General features: G+C 34.7%; 1 protein-coding gene across 4 annotated transcripts in view; it reads left to right on the forward strand.

The window, feature by feature from the left end:
* Positions 1–17,909, forward strand: part of Ccdc172 (coiled-coil domain containing 172) — a 104,742-nt gene that overhangs the window by 44,190 nt on the left and 42,643 nt on the right. For 2 of the 4 annotated variants that reach the window (XM_069987892.1, XM_069987893.1), the window contains exons 8-9: positions 5,783–5,870; positions 7,005–7,154. The exons of the other annotated variants lie outside the window; for them this stretch is intronic. In XM_069987892.1, coding sequence (XP_069843993.1) covers positions 5,783–5,870; positions 7,005–7,040 — 124 coding nt within the window. In that variant the 3' untranslated portion in view covers positions 7,041–7,154. Of the gene's footprint in view, positions 1–5,782; positions 5,871–7,004; positions 7,155–17,909 lie in introns of those variants that run through there. 4 annotated transcript variants of the gene reach the window in all.

Below are 17,909 nucleotides of genomic sequence, written 5' to 3' on the forward strand. Positions count from 1 at the left end.
TCATTGGCTGGATGATTTTTTTTCTGGTTAGTTCAGGTCATCTTCCTCTTTCTTTAGTTAATTTGGCTTTGGGTTTGCCAATCTTTGTTGCTGTTGGTCCTGAGGCTTGAATTCAGGGCTAGGAACTCTACCACTTTGAACTACAGCTCCACTTCAGGTTTTTGACTAGTTATTTGGAGATAAGAGTCTCATGGAGATTTTTCTGTCCAGGCTGGCTTTGAACCTCAGTCCTCACATCTCAGTCTCCTGAGTAGCTAGGATTATAGGCATGAGCCACCGGCAGCCAGCTTAACATTTTTTCATCTGTTTTTGTTTTGTTTTTTTAATCCACTGTGTTTTATTGATCTTTTGCATTGTTCTTTTGCTCTCCATTTCATTATGTTCTGCCCCAATCTCTATTATTCCTTTCCATCTTTCCATCAATTTAGGGGTATTCTTCTAAGATCTTGGAGTGTATCATTAAGTTGTTGATCTGATATCTCTATGAGCACTCATAGCAATAAGCTTGCATTGTTTCATTGAATCTTAAGTTCTAGTAGGCTCTGTTTCATTTTCATTTGATTCATCTGTTTCATTTTCATTTGATTCTAGGAATATTTAGTTTCTGTCTTGATTTCTTCAGTAATCAACTGGTTATTCAGAAGTATATTGTCCAGTCCTCATGTGCTTATATAGTTTCTTTTGGTATTGATTTATAATTTTATTCCATTATGGTCTGGAGAAATATAAGAGCTATTTCAATTATTTATTTCTTAGACTTTAACATATGGTCCAAAATGTATCTGTTTTGGAGGTTAATATGGGAGAATGTATCTTCCTCAGCTGTTCGATGGAATGTTCTATAGATGTCCTTCTGCTCTGTAGTGCAATTTTTCCCTGAAGTGAGGTGACTTTGCTAATCCTTTCTCTGGATTATTTATCAATGCAAATAGGTATTGAAATAACCACTATTATTGTATCTGGACCTGTCTATTCCTGTATATCCACTAGTGTTTATGAAATTGGATAAACCAAAATCTGTTGCATACAAGTTTAAAATCATTACATCCTTTTGATGGATTGCTCTCTTATTAATATGAGGTGATCTTCTTTAATTTTTTTTTTTTTGTCGGTTGTAAGCCAGAACTCTAGGTCTGGGCGCTGTCCCTCAGCTCTTCAGCTCTAGGCTAGCGCTCTACCACTTGAACCACAGCGCCACTGCCGGCTTTTTCTGCTTATGTGGTGCTGAAGAATCTAACCTAGGGCCTCATTCATGCAAGGCAAGCACTCTATCACTGAGCCACCGTCCAAGCCCACCTTTTCTAATTTTTTTCCTAATGTTTTGAGGAATGCTTTGTTATATTTTGTGGTGATTACAGGTAGTATTACCATAAATGTACCTGGGTATTTACAAATCAGTATTATGAGAGAAGCTTGAACATTTTTAATACGTTTAAGGAACATTTGTATACAATTTTTCTGTGGTTTTTTTTTTAATATCATGTTGTGACTTCTCCCCATTTTTTCTGTCACGGTTTCGGACTTATTCTCCCTTGGCTAGAAAATTTCTCTATGAGATTTAGCCTTTATGAGATTTAGCCTCTATCTGTTATATATACAGCAAATATTTTCTTCCAGAATATAATTTATCTTCAACTTTATTTATATTGTGCTCTGCAAACTTGTTAGCACAGTTGAATTTTAAAATCTTATTCTTTAAAACTACAGGTGCATTTTGAACCATAGTAAAACTCTTTATCCAAAACCAGTCTTTAAGGTAATTTACCTATACTTTCATCTTCCCCTGTATGGTTTTGGCTTTTTAACATTTAAATATTTGATCCATTTAGAGTGGATGTAGTGTGAATTAAAGTCTGATTTTAGTTCAGAATGTCTTTTTACATTCACTATTGTTTATAAATGGGTATGCAGTTGCTTCAACATTATTAGAAAGCCCAGTATTTTTATTCTTAGTGACTAAATGGTCATTTGTGCTTGTATCCATTTCTATTTATGTCCTACTGCTATATTAATAATCCAGCCTGGTTTCTTGAACTCAGGGTAGGATTTAATATCTGATATGGCTAGTCACCCCCCTTTTTTGTTTTTCTTTCTTTTTTTTCTTTCCTTAGTGGTACTGGTATTTGAACTCAGGACCTTATGTTTGTAAGGCAAGTACTCTTGCACTTTTGTTTTTTTTATCCAGGACTCTTCTGCAAAGAACAATATTCAACAGCTTTCCTTGAATGTTTATCCTTTTCATATGAACCTTAGGGTAATTTTCCTTAGTGGCAGGGATAGAAACGTACTAGTATTTGAAGTGGGACCATATTTAGTTGATTTAACTTGGTGTTATTAACATTTTATGATTTTCTATCCAAGAAAAAACAAATGCTATTTATTTTTGTAGGCCAATTTTGTTGCTTTGCTAGATAATTTTATTCCTTGGGTTTTATTATTTAGTCTTCAGATACATTGCCCAATCACTTGACAATTGAAGTTCCTTGCTTTTTTTTCTCTCAAATTCTTATAACTCTAGTATTTTCTCTAATTTCAATAGCATGGTATTCTAACAAAACATTAGGAAGTAATAGAGGCAATGAGCATCATTGTTCCTGACCTTAAAGGGATTTCCTCTAATATCTCTCCTGCAAATAATGTGATTACTTTTGCTCTGACATATGTTTTTATTGTATAAAAATAGTATCCATTAATCAGATTTTTATTAAATGTTTTTAATCAAGTATATGTTTTTTATTTTTTCAAAGCTTGTTTCAGTAACTTCAGAGGTAATTACATTACATTACTTTTCTATTTAAAAATCCCTTTTAACAAGTCGTTATGTCGAAAACAAACTTTACAACTTTGGTGGGCGGGGAGAGAATTGGGTGGGGCAGCAGGGGGAGGATGGGAAGGGATGGGAAGGGGAAACAAAGGAGGAGGCTGCAATGCTTGATAAGAAATGTACTCATTATCTTGCCCATGTAATTGTAACCCCTCTGTACACTATTTTCACAATAAAAAAATAAAAATCCCTTTTAATACAAAGCCATAGATAAGTTAAAAATAAATGGGACTGCAATATCCTTTGCCAGAATTCTTAAAATCTAGTTTCTTCACATCTTTATCAACACTTGCTAACTATTAGCTTGCATTTTTGCTATTCTATTATTTTATTTTAGCTATTATGGTGACCATTTTTGGCATTTCATTGTACTTTTCTTTGCATTTCCCTGGTCACTAATAAAATTGAACACCATTTTATATTTTTATTAACTACTGGTTATCTTTTGTGAACTATCTTAAAAATTGGGGGTTTTGTTTTATTCCCATTTTCTTCTGTATTTTCTTTTTCTTATAGATTTATAGCTTTTTTATACATTATGGATATAATCTGTTATTTCTTGTTTCCGATGATCTTTTTTCTTACATTATGTTTTCTTGTTGTGATATTTATTTATTTTTTTTTTTTGGTCGATCGTGGGCCTTGAACTCTGGGCCTGCGCACTGCCCCTCAGCTCTTCAGCTCAAGGTTAGTGCTCTACCACTTGAGCCACAGCACCACTTCCAGCTTTTTCTGCTTATATGGTGCTGAGGAATCGAACCCAGGGCCTCATGCATGTGAGGCAAGCACTCTACCACTGAGCCACCTTCCCAGCCCCATGATATTTATTGTAAACTCATTATTCACTGTCGGTTTGGGAAAGAACTATGAATCCAAATATGTGAATGTTTCTTTCAGAAAGAATTTTCTTTTTCTATTGCTATTATCCAAGGAATTTTGCCGCTCTGAATCCCTTGTCTTTTTCCCTTAACAGCTGGAACTCAACAGAGGTCCAAGTTGATCTAAATTTTTCATCTTTTTTCTGGCCTAAGAGTTGCTTAACTTTGTGAAAGCAATGATACTTTTAGTAGGTGTGCAAGGGGGTTGTTCAAATTCTTCATTATTCATCATCAGGTCTGAGTGCTCTAGGTCTCCAGCCACAGTTCATGGCTTATAATTATATTTTTCCTTCACCTATATTTAAACTTTTATTTTTTATTGTTATTAATGATGATATACAGAGGGGTTACAGTTACATAAGTCAGGTAATGAGTACATGTCTTTTTTTTTGAGAATGTCACCTTCCCTTGCTCTTTCCCAGTTTTTCCTTTCTTTTCCCACTCACAAATTATATAGTTCATTTTCAGCATAGTGCCTAGTGAAGACCACTGCTGCCTTTGTTCACCCTTTTCTCCTCCATTTCTGTGCCTCCCTTACCCTTCCAAAGACAGATAAATAAGCAAACAAGACCCCCAAAAAGCAGACCAAACCAAAGATAAAGTTCATTTTGATCAATATTATTTTGTATGATCAGAGGCACATAGGCATTGCCCCTTGTGTTCCTCCCGTAAAAATATCCTCCTTTGATTTCACTATGTGTGAACACCTGGAGTACTGTTGTTTTTCCTTTTGAAAGAATGTAAATTAGTGCAACCACTATGGATATCAGTATGGATAGTCCTCAAAGTATTAAAAAAAAGCTTCTTTATGATCAAATAATATCACTGTTAATCATTTAGTCAAAAGACTGAATGACCACCTACACTTTCATGTTCATTGCAACACTATTTATAGTAGCCAAGTTATGGAACCAGCCCAGATGCCCAACAGTCAATGATTGCGCACGCACACACACACACACACACACACACACACACACACACACACACACACACACACACACACACACACACACACACACACACACACACACACACACACACACACACACACACACACACACACACACACACACACACACACACCCCAGAATGGAATTTTATTCATTCATGGAAGAATGAAATTATGTCATTTACAGGAGAATGAGTGGAAAAAATCATACTGAGTGAAGAAAGGCAGGCCCAGAAAAACAGTGAAACTCCATGGTCTAAAACTTTTTAACAACTAATAGATGGTTTAACAAAATGAATATCAAGAAGCTGAAACATATGTCTTGAATGGGGGCGAGGTGCTAATGAGAGGAAGGTGGATGTATGGCAAAGGGTACAGTGAACAAATATAGTCATAATTTTCAATCTATGCATGTTAAAAAAGGAAGGGGGGAACTTGATATGACCAATGGCAAAAGAGTAATGGGTGGGGAGAATGATGGAAAGGGCTACTCTGATCAAGATGTATTGTACACATAAATGAACATGTTAATTTGTAATCACCTTGTACAACCATGTGAGGATTTAAGAAAAAAATCAGTCCTTTTGTCAAATAAGGGCATAAAATATTTTTTTAAAGAATTCAGTTTCTTGAAGAATTTAGACTTATTTGGAGAAAAGAAACTAACATTCATTCTAACTCGCAAAATATATTTTACTTAAATATGTGTATTTCAAAGTTATTTAACTTTAGAGCAGGAAGAAATGGCAGAGGCTTTTTTTGGGTACTTAAGATTTTTCAGATGAGGACCAAAGATGCTAAGTGATTTAAACAAGCTTGTTCAATTTAGTGGCCAGAACTGAAGCAGATGTCTTCAGACATACTACTATAACCATTTCACTAACCTGTGTCAATCTTTTAAATAACATCAAATTGTTGAGTGTCTATTATCATCATGTACCTTATTTCCTTTATGAGATTTTTCCCTCAAACTTTTTATATGATACTTATAGCTTTATAGAGAATAAAAATTTCTAAATTCTTTGTGTTTAAGTAGAAATTTTGATTTTGGAGGCTGCAAACAGTATACTCTGTGTAATTCAAATTATTTGGAAACAAGCAGTTAAAAGAATTCTTCTTTTAAAACAGGCTTAAAAAAGAATTAGAACTTTATAAGGAGGATGACATGGAAAGTGTCTGTGAAGCTCTACAAACAGAAATCGAGTTTCTGGAGTTGGCAAGTCCTCATGGTTTAACTCTTAAGATTTATTCTAATTTCTGATAAGAATGACTTTACTGAGCTACATAAGTTGAAATTAGAGTTTTGCACTTCTATTAAAAGCAAAGTGCAACAATGAATAAAAGTAAAATCAGAATATAAATCTATGAAGGATTTTAAGTTCCTGAAGAGTTGAGTGTTACAAAAAGTAAGAATTTTATACAATTTCAAACTAAGTTTTAACAAATCCAAATATGACTTCACAAGATTTCCTTGACTGAAACCTTTTCTGTTATTAGAGGATTACTGTACTGAAGAAGTTTTACCATCATAATGCTTAAAAGCTTTTTGATAGGCCTAAATTATGCTTTTATTTCATTCTCAAACTTCATATTACAGGTTTTTATAATCTCAAAAACATTTGATTCAATTATTGGAAACTTACTTTTAGGTTATGTTTGAGCACTTTAAATTCTTAAACTGCTTATTTAGAGTGTTTATAAAACAAGTACATTGTTTCTATGCTCCATTTTAATACAAGGTATAAATAGTCCTAATGTTTAAATACAGTTTTAATTTGATATATTACATTTAATTTAATTTTTTTCTTTCTTTTTTTTTGGTTGTGGGGCTTGAACTCTGGGCCTGGGCTCTGTCCCTCAGCTCTTCAGCTCAAGGCGAGTGCTCTACTGCTTGAGCCACAGTGCCACTTCCGGTTTTCTAGTGGTTTATTGGAGATAAGAGTCTCACAGACTTCTGTTAGGGCTGGCTTTGAACCGTAATCCTCAGATCTCAGCCTCCTTAGTAGCTAGGATTACAAGCCACGGGCGCCCAGCTTATTTAATGCTTTTTTTTTTTTTTTAAACATTTTCTTGTTTAAAAAGTCTTAAATTATGTTTAGAACTATAATTTCTTTTTTCTTTTTCTTTTCCTTTTTATTATAGAACTATAATTTCTGTACAGGCTTTCAAAAATATCATTCAGCACTGCCCAGTTATCACTGTGCTAAATTTTAGTAAATTGTATTTAATCCTTTTTGAGAATTTAGTTGGATGTAACTCAGTGGTAGCATAGTTGCTTAGCATATACAACACTGGAGTTGTATCTCAGCACTAAAAATAATTCTGTTCCTATTACATGTTTCCTTTTCAGCAACTGGCACAGAAAGATCTTCAGGAGAACAAATAACTTTTCTTGAATTGATAAACCATCTAATACTTGTCCAAAGTATCTTAGAATGAAATTGTTGCAATGGATTTATGTTTGATATCTATTACAACTGGTTTTGTGGAAGACAGAAGGTCCAGAATATTCAAAGTTGTTGCTATATAAAATTGTGTTCACATTGAAATAATATTTGTTTTGTCACTTTAATTAAGGTTCTTTTGTGCTCTGATGTTAATTCTAAAGCAAGAGAAAATAAAGTGGCACTGTTTTCAGGGTTCTTAATCATCCTCCAGCCTTTGAATGGATCCATCCTTTCTGAGCTATTCTTTTCATTTGTTTATTTTGATGACACTGCAATTTGAACTCAGCATCTTGTGCTTATTCCTTGAGCTATACCCCAGCCCTATTTTCTTTTTCATTTTTTTCTTATAATTTATCACAAGTCAGTTTGGCACATATAGGAAGAAATGTTTGATTATTGGCTAAATTTTGGTAGTGCCATTTCTACAAAGATGCTTAACTTTTTACTAGTTGTAAAATGTCTTGACAGATTTCTTCTGAGCTCTTTCATCTGTAAAAGCTAGTTTCCTACATTTTCTCTCTGAGTCTGTAACCTAAAGTCTAAGGCACTTGCAGATGTTTTCCAGCAATTTGTGCCTGCCAGTTTTCTTCCTAATGTCAGTGGTGGTTAGAATGAAAGCATGTTATCCACTTGGGGAGGTAAATAATCACCTTATGGCCATTGGGATTCATTTTTGCTGGCTGCCCAAAACACTCCAACTGAAACTGCACTTATAGTTGGATCAAACAGTACTGGCATCAGATTTCCAACATCACTTATTTTCCCACTGTTACTACTCCTGACTAGCTAGAAAAGTGTATTTTCACCAGTGTCAAAAAGTGTATTGAAACTGTTCATCTAGACCCTAATATAGGACAGAGATGGTAAGGGAACAAAATGCACTTAGGAGAGGCTGTATTTTAAAGTACTGAGTTTTTAATGTTAGAGTCATGTTTTCTTTTGTTGTTGTAGCTGAATTCATTTAATGTCCAATATAAAATGTTCACAAATGCCTAAAATCTACTGATACCTGGGTCTAGTTTCTGATTTTTTTGATATGTGTTGTTTTATGTCTACTTTTTGATTATTTTTTTGGGTCAGTCGTGGGCCCTGAACTTTGGGCCTAGGGGCTACCCCTCAGCTCTTCAGCTCAAGGCTAGCGCTCTACCACTTGAGCCGCAGCACCACTTTCAGCTTTATCTGTTTATATGGTGCTGAGGAATCGAACCTAGGGCCTCATTCATGCAAGGCAAGCACTCTACCACTGATCCACCTTCCCAGCCCCACCCCTTATTTTTGAAAACTAAGAATACTTATACTCTCCTTTGGGATACCTAGCAATTTCTATCTGTTTAATTTTCATATTCAGAAGTTATTTCTACTTTTATTTTTAAATATTTTAATGAATTATTAAGAAAAAATCTGTCAAAGAGTTGTAATCTTTTTTATACATAAATGTAGAATAGAAATAGTTATTGGGATTGAGTATGACTTCAGTTCGGTCTTATTGTATTTTAGTTATTTTTTGCTGGCCTTGGGGCTTGAACTCAGGGCCTGGACACAGTCCCTGAACTTCCTTGTGCTCAAGGCTACTGCTCTACCACTTTAGCCACACCACCACTTTTGGCTTTTTTGAGTAGTTTATTGGAGATAAGAGTTTCACAAGGACTTTTCTGCCCAGGTGGGCTTTGAACCTCAATCCTCAGATCTCAGCCTCCTGAGTAGCTAGGATTACAGGCATGACCCAGTGGCACCCAGCACTTCTGTCTTATTTTAGACCAATTATCTACCAACATTTCAAGCCTTAATGTATGTAATATCATATTATTAATATACAGAATAAATTTACACATAAACCCCTTTATATTTGCTAGTAGCTTTGGTTCATTACTGGTTTGGAACTAAAATATTGATGTATACTAAAAATATGCTACCTGTTTGTACAACTCACATATAATGGTAATGTGCAAAGTAGACTGTCAGTGTACTACTGTTTTTCACATATGTGCCACATAGAATGTGTAAATTTAATATTAAAAATAGGATCAACATTCACATGAGTTGATTTTGAGAAAAATACTTAATTTCAAAATGCTTAATATATGTATTTTAAGACTTAAATTCATTTTCCTATCATCAAATGAATGATTATTTAGCACTGCATGGTATAGTAATACAAAGCACTATCTGTGTGACCTGTGATACCAATCAAAATAACTGGGTCACTATAACCAAAGAAACAACTTCTCGGAAGCAAAGACAATAATATAATAAATAAAGATAACAAAAAGTAAAAATCAGTGTATAAAGCTAAAATACTAGCAGTAGATTAGGTCTGAGTTGTCTTTTTTTAAGAATGAGTAAGTCATATCTGGGTATAAATACATTTCAGGCTAAATTTAATTAATCTGGAACTAAGACTTTGGCTCTAGAGAAAGGTTGTTCACTACATAAATTCATCAGATTAGCCATGTCCTTAGTTCTAATCAAGGTGTAAACTAAGAGTAATACTGGTAACTACTCTGGTCCCTGGTATGCCACCATAGTAATTTAACCAAAGTTCTTTCAGAAGCAACTTCCTTGTTGTCAGCTGCCCCAGTGGAGAGATATATAGATTGCTGCTTATTTCTTTTTTCCTGTTACTTAATGGATCTATTTGGCTAGAGGAAAAGGATATAGAGCATGAACTGGAGCTGAGATCCCTTTCTTCCTTCTCAGCCTTATTTTTGGAAGGAGAGGAAAAAGAAAAGAAAAGGGAAAGCTTAAGGAATGCACAATCAGGAAGATTTCTATAGTACCATTAATTTGACAATAGCAATTATTTTACATTGCTTTCTTTTGTAAAAGAAATAAACATTAAATAGTACTTGGCCTGCCTTCCCATTTTTCCTTAGAACTTCAGAAGCCATGATGAGATTCAACAAGTGTAAGATAAGGTTGAGGTCATTATAATTAATTAGGATGTAGAAAATAGAATAAAATGGGATTGATAATTTATTATGGAGTAGGAATTATGCTGTGAAAAATCTATTAAGTCTCTTACCAGATGGGAAAGCAGTAATTTAGCTGGCTGACTGCAGATGGACAGAAATCATACACTGGACAAGTCCTGTTCTATGCTTTTGCTGAGGACAAAGTCCCTTTCTATTTCATACCAATCAATCATAAATAATTGTGTCAGACTATGATGAATAAATCATTTGTGTGCAGTCCAGAAAACAGTAGCAGTTTAGTGACTTGATTAGAAATAAATATGAGGCAGTTTTAATCCTAGGGATACCAAGATAAGGTGCTCTATCTTTTAAATATTTGTAGTAAAAAAAATCATAATTTGAAGTGGTTCAAAATCCCGAAAAGTATCAACGTTTGAAGCTGATCGATACTAGATGTTTCTTTTTTGACCCCTCTTCTCTCTTTTGTCATCCTGAAAAACTTCAGGATGTAGTTCTGAACATTTTTTTGTCAAGGGAATTTTTTTCAGAATTTGAACTAAAACTGAAAAGAAAATTATCATTAGCCTGAAACAAGGATTAAGTCTCAGAGTTTTATGAACTTTTTATCTTAAGACAACAGGTTTTATTTATTTTGATGTAAGAGTGAGAACCTGAAGTAATTTTGAAAATGTTCAGAATGGAAATATATACATGGTTGCATTTGTGCTTTTAAACATTATGTTCTCAAGTTAAATTAGTTTTTTTCCTTGTACTAATAGCCAGTGAGGAATTTATTCTCATTTGATTTACCAGTATGTCACAAAGTATTGAAACATCACTGACCATATGAAGGGAATGACATAAGATCTTTCCTCTCCTCTGTAAGAGAGATGTTTGTTGTCCATTTAATAGAGGTTAGACCATACTTACTCTGATGGGAGGAGGAGACAAAGCAAAACCAAGGCAGCAGCAATGACTGGTGCAGGGCTCTCCCAGCTTGCACTAGGAAAAGTACCCAGAGCAAAGCTGTCAGAATTGAATGTGTATTTAAACAACTCCTTTTGATACATAGCAAATTTATCTTTTAAATGGCCTTTATAAAATCAATAGCACCAAAATTCCAATGTCTCAAAAAATAGAGGAAGTATATATGTGAAATTAATAACAATTACTGACTTAAGTAGCTATTAAAAATGAGGCCCACATAACAGGGTAATTTTTTTCCCTCTTCGCTCAGTCCAAAGAGCTACACTATCCTAATAGAATATAAATTATTTTTTGTACTTGTAATAAATTGTCATTCTAATTAGTTAGGAAATAAAATCTTGTTAAAATAAAAACCCTCTTAACCTACATTTAATAGATGCAAATACAGTTACTAATGAATATTCCTGCATGTGGCTTTGTGATTACTGAAAGTATTTTCTAATTCAGGCCACCATTGAGCAGTGTCCTTGTTGGGACAGTTTCTGTAGATGGACATTAAACAAAGAACTCCTGAGGATGGGTGACCTGGGGTTAGTCATAGGGTCAACATAATCTCAGCTTTAAATCTAGCATCAATTACAATTTGTAAAATGCCAAGATTATATTTAACATAAATGTTTTTACTCAATAAACTGGAGACTCTTTATTGATATTGTAGTTGGAGACTAAGCATATATTTTAGTTTCTGCAGAAGAAACTAAAATTTTTTATTGATTATCTGATTTGTGTGAGGTCACACAGAGCAGTGGATCCTTTTATAGTTTAATTGCTTGGAATTCTGTTGTAACATACTTCAAAATATATTGTTTCTGAAAAATGGGCTTACCATAAAAATCTCATACAAGAAAATATTAAAAGAAAAGAGACATTTAGAATTGTGTAACTCGTCCTTTGTTTCCAGAAAATGTTGAATTAGTCAGAGTCAGCAAATATGATTCTTTAATTAGCTAAGAAAATCTTCCCACATGCCTTGAGGAGAAAAGTGTAAGTCAGTATAAGAGTCTCAAGTCAAGTAGTATTGGGAATTCACTTTCTGGATATTTCTTGAAAGTAATACCTATTCATCTTACTTTGTTCTGCTTTCTAGATATATTTTCTGTACTGTCCTGTGATCACTGATATTTAAGGTAATAACTAAAGGATGACAATGCCTTAAAATAGAAAATAATTATTCGTAATTGTCAAGGCAAGAATGTTGACTAACAGAAAACTTACAAAAAATCAAAAGGTAGAAGAATCTTTGAATGACCTGAATTTAGTATTCTTGCTCATCATTTTCTTTTCCTTTCCTTTTCTTCTTTCAGTCTGCTTTTTCGCCTTTGCCGGCTACTGTCTGTCAGAACTCCTATACTGTCGTCCTCTTTCTTGCATACTTCTTGCTAGCTACATGGCCTTTCTGTCTGCTCACCAAATTTGTTCTGGTCTTAGGATGATTTCTTGGAGCTATCCTCTCTGCCTGGAATTCTTCCCTTGCCCATTCCTTCATGGCCACTTCCATTAGGCAGTTATCACCAGAAGTGTAACCTCTTCAAAGAAGCCCTCCTTTAAACAATCGAAAGTACTCATACAGTCACATTATAGAACCCATCTTTTATGATTTGATTATGAAATATCCTTTACAGGCTTGTGTGTTTTGTGCTTAGTCCCCAGCTGGTAGCACTATTGGGGGAGGTGGTAAAAACTTCAAGAGATGAGCCTCACTAGTAGATCACTGCAGGTATGAAGTAGATCACTGCAAGCATGCCTTTGAAGCCATACCTAGTCCCTAGTTCCTTCCCCAGTCTCTCTGCTGTCTCTCCACCATGAAGTGAATAGTTTTCCCTTTCCTCACACTGCTCTACCATGATGTTCAGCATCGCCTCAGGTTCAAAATACTGGATTCAGCTGGCTATGGCCTGGAACCTCTGAGAGCATGACCCGGCATCAACTTCCCTGTAGGTTATTCCCTCACAGAAAAAAGAAATCTAACACAATGTCTAAGTTCAACTCTCTTCATACTCCTTGTTTTTTTTTGTTTTGTTTTGTTTATCACCACAAAAACATAAGTTCCATGAGAACTGGGATGTTATTTTTTTTTGTATACTCATTTTTCCTTGAAGCCTAGAACAGTGTCTGTCTGGCATATAGGAAGTGTTCAACTAAATATGTGTTGAAATTTCATTTGAAATAATTTATCCTTTTTGATCATATTCATTAATTGAAGAGTTAGTTTAAATTTTCTAGCTAGAGAGGATTCATTCATTATTGAGTGAATCTAATGTCTAATGAATAATTCTTGATCGAATTACCTACTTTCCAATTTTCTACTCTTTCTAACCTTGTTAACTGAAGAAAAAAATGATAATAATAGAGGTGATAATCCTTCCTTAATTTAGAGCCAGTCTAAATTTAAAAAAAAAAAGCATTGGAAACAAACTAGAAGAAAACAATTATCCCATATCCAGTCCTGGAAAAAGTTTGTGGGTCTCTCAGCGGTCATGTATAGCTCTCTATTATCAAGCTGTTGATTGACAGATAATGGTTATGAATGCTTCCTTTCCATCAACTGCTAGAATAGAAAGAGAAAATTGTAAGTTGCTTGCAAGCTATGAATGTGCATTAGAGTACCTTAAAAGCATTATTTCTCCATGGTAATAAGAAATTTTGAAGTGTGTTTACTTCTATGGTTTATTCAGTTTTTCTGCTCTTAAATACAAAGTTTAAGCAATCCTTTTTTGCACCATATTTAGAAAAATATATGAGTGCCATCTGCTGGATTTCTATGGTACCACATTGAGCAAGATGATTCAACAAAATTGAAAGGATCATTTCTTGGGTTCAAGTTTGATCCCTAAGAAATCCTCTTATTTATTTTTATTTCAATTTTTGGTGGTTCTAGGGTTCACTAGCTAGACATGTGCTTTATCACTTAAACTACACTCTTGGCCTGTTTTTGCTTTAGTTATTTTTTCAGGTAAGGTCTTAATTTTTCACCATAGGTCAGCCTCCTATCTAGCGATTCTTACTTATGGCCTGCTGGATAGAGGCATCACAAGTGTGAATCGCTCTGATCAGCTTATACATTAAGTAATATATGTATATCTATATGTATAATTGTGTGTGTGTGTGTGTGTGTGTGTGTGTGTGTGTGTGTGTGTGTGTGTGTGTGTGTGTGTGTGTGTGTGTAGTGTATATGAATATGCAGCCTAGATCTAAAGCTGGTCTGGGCAAAAATTGTAGACCCAACCTGTATGCATATGTGTGGGTGTATGGATACACTACCATTTTTAAGTATTCTTCATATTAAAATGATTTAAAATAGTTGTACAAGGAATTCCAATTCAAGAAAAGCAAAACTGCAGAGTAGAGAGAACAGAGGCCACTGTAGTAGTAAGAGGTAAAAATTGATAGTGGCTTGTGAGCGACTAGGGTCATAGTAAGATGACTGGAAGGAGTTGGATTTGAGAAAAAATTATGCACTAACATCAGGAGAACTTTTTAGTAGATTTCAAGGGAGAAAGAATGGGAGAAGTAAGGGAGATGGAGGAATGAAGCATGACTTCTAGGGGTCTAGCTTAAATATTAGGTTGTGTAGGAAACAGGTATTGTGTGAAGGGGGAAATATTGCAGTTCTGCTTCACAGTTCTGAACATGAGATAGTCACATGAAGAAACCTTAAGGCAGAGAGAAATGGGTTTGAAATAAATACTTGTTGTCAACTGATAGACAATAATTAAAGACTTGGAGATGAATTGGCATGAGGAGAATGAGTAAATTCAGACAAAAGCTTGAAAGAGTCCCTGAAGGAACTACTGAAGTTTCAGGGTCAACTGGAGAAAGAAGAGTCAGCAATGAACTAGTGAGGATTGCCTTAAAAACTTACAGAAAAACACAGTTGAGTGTCACGTCTAGGAATACAGCTTTCAAGAAAGAAATTGGACAACTGAGGCATGTCCATACTTCTCAGCATAGCACCTAAATTTATATTCATGCATCAAAAATGTATCAACAATTGCATGAGGCTCAGTGTTTGGAACTAAGGGTGAAAAAAATGAAGGAAAAAACTTATTACTATGTGGTGAATTGTTAAGGGCAGTTTGATGAGTAAATGAGTAATGAAGTAAACTGTTTTTGTTAAAACTTTAGATGAAGCTATTTGAAGAGGGAATAAAACAGGTAAGGAAGATGTCATTGGTAGGTGAAGGATGTCATTGGAAGGTGAAGTAAGAAATAGAAGAATAATTAAAATCTCTCATTTGAGAGGCTTCATTTGTATATCTTGTCTTTCAGACCTCTCAGTTCCTCAGAAACTATAACTTTATTAATCTATGTTCATATGGAGCCTGTGACACTTTTAAAAATATACCAAATTTCAGAAAATGTTCTTATCTTGAAGTCTGTTGGATGAAGCTAAGCAAATTAGTCCACTAAAACCTTTTCCTTGTGACAGAAGGGAGTACAGAAAATTATGTCACCATTCTTCATTCTTTGAACATGCTTCATTCTTTGAAATGGAGGAATACAGTATTTTTCATCCTGGGGGAGGGATAAGTCATTGACTACAGGCCTAACTGGCACCTTAGTTCCTTTGAAGAAGTTTGCTCTGAAGGATGTTGCTTACTTTTGTTTCTCATACAAAAGAATATGTCTTAGTATAAATTGCTTTAATTTGAAATCAGTTTCATTCAAAAGTATAATGTAACAGTTTTGTTAACAGAATATGTGAGTATCTTTAGGATAGGGAGCAAAGTAGAAATGAGGTCTCATCTATGTGCCTAGAAAATGGTAATCCTTTATGTATCACTTGTTGCAAATATCATTTATTGTTTGTGATTAAAACGAGATGACAGTTTAGAAGGTTTGGCATCATTTACACCTCACAGTAGGTATTCAATTCATAAAACTACTTCTATACCTCCGATGGTACAATGGTTAATGGTATCAGCCTAATATTCTGCCTGTGCTACTGAAGTGATAAATAAAGTATTAGCATTATTAATATAGAAAGAACTTCAAAAAATTTAATAAAAAAGAAATAATACAAAAATGGTCAAGGGATATTAATAATTAAGAGAGAAGATGCAAAAGCTAATATTCATATTAAAAGAAGCTCAAACTCATTTATAATTTAAAATGCAAATAAAATCAAAACAATTTTCCAACAAATTGCAAAAATTAAACAGAAGGATTATTCAAATTTATAAAATTAGGGAAAGAGATTTATGCTATAATTTTAGAAAATCTGTTAACATTTTAAATCCATAATTTATATCCCAGAAGGTACTATTAGGTCCCTTCCTGGTAGATAGTTTTGATATTTGTGAACAAAGAAATAGCTTCATTTACAGCTTAGAAACACTTTGAAACCATTTTTTAAAAACTATTCATATGTCTATACCATTGAATATCTTTTATGAAACTAAATGCTTCATTTCTATATACTGTTAGACTTACATGGGAGCCGTTTATAGCCTATTCTCCCATCCTGGAGATACATTTGCTTAATAGTACTTTAAAATCAAACCTTTAAAATTTTTATTGTAAAGGTGATGTACAGAGGGACTACAGTTACATAGGCAAGGTCTCAGGTACATTTCCTTTTTTTTGTTTTGTTTTGTTTTGTTTTTTGGTTTTGCCCGTCATGGTGCCTGAACTCTGGGCCTGGGCACTGTCCCTCAGCTCTTCAGCTCAAGGCTAGTGCTCTACCACTTGAGCCACAGCACCACTTCTAGCTTTTTCTGCTTATGTGGTGCTGAGGAATCGAACCCAGGGCCTCATGCATGCAAGATGAGCACTCTACCACTGAGCCACCTTCCCAGCCCCATAGGTACATTTCCTTTTTTTTTGGGGGGGTCCCATTGTAGGGCCTGAACTCTGGGCCTGGGCTCTGTCCCTCAGCTCTTCAGCTCAAGGCTAGCGCTCTACCACTTGAGCCACAGCGCCACTTCCGGCTTTTTTCTTTTTGCTTATGTGGTACTGAGGAATAGAACCCAGGGCCTCAGGCATGCAAGGCAAGCGCTCTACCACTGAGCCAGCTTCCCAGCCCGGTACATTTCCTTTTGACCAGTGTTATCCCCTTCCTCATTTTTACTCATTCCCCCGACTCCCCTTAAAATTTAAATCTTTTAAGGAAGCTATTTTGAAATTAAAATAATTCATGCCAAGACATAAATTAGAAAATGTATTAACATTTTAAATAACATTTTATAAACCTGTAATGTATAATTTGCATATTTTATAGATGGTGATATATTTCATTTGTTTTCTGTTACTGCTGTGACAAATTGTCACAAATTTAATGGCTGAAAGCAACTATATCAATTCATTTCAATCCTAAACACTAGTGTTCCTCTTAATTTATGTCAAGATATTAATATGGCTGTGTTCCATCTCAAGACTGTGAACCTTTATTCTTTATATGTCTTTTTTTTTTTTTTTTTGAACTAGGGCTGAGAACCGAACCCAGGGCCTTGGGCGCGCCAGGCGGGCGCCCTTCCGCTGGGCTAAACCCCCAGCCCCTGAACCTTTATTCTTATTTGGTAAAATCACTTCTTTCCCAAGAACTTTTTCTAAGTTATTACCATGACTAGGTGTTAGCTACCTTAGATCTGGTGCTGATGAATGTAACAGACTGTGTGAAAAAGAACTTACTGTTGCTTGACTCCAAGGACTGTACTAAACATAGTTCAGTCATACAATTTCTGAGGGCTACTGATTATATTTGTCTGCCTTTTGAGTAAGGCACTTTAATAGTTAAGGCCACATAAATGTTCACATCCAATCATTTATATTGTAAGATTTGTAAGTCTTCATCCCTTTGGCTGATTCATTCAAAATAATACTTCCTGAAGCCAGGTGCTGATGGCTCACGCCTGTAATCCTAGCTACTCAGGAGGCTGAGATCTCAGGATCATGGTTGAAAGCCAGCTC

This window comes from Dipodomys merriami, unplaced genomic scaffold, assembly GCF_024711535.1.
Source record: "Dipodomys merriami isolate MVZ:Mamm:240054 unplaced genomic scaffold, mDipMer1.0.p SCAF_35, whole genome shotgun sequence".
Taxonomy (NCBI): Eukaryota; Metazoa; Chordata; class Mammalia; order Rodentia; family Heteromyidae; genus Dipodomys; species Dipodomys merriami.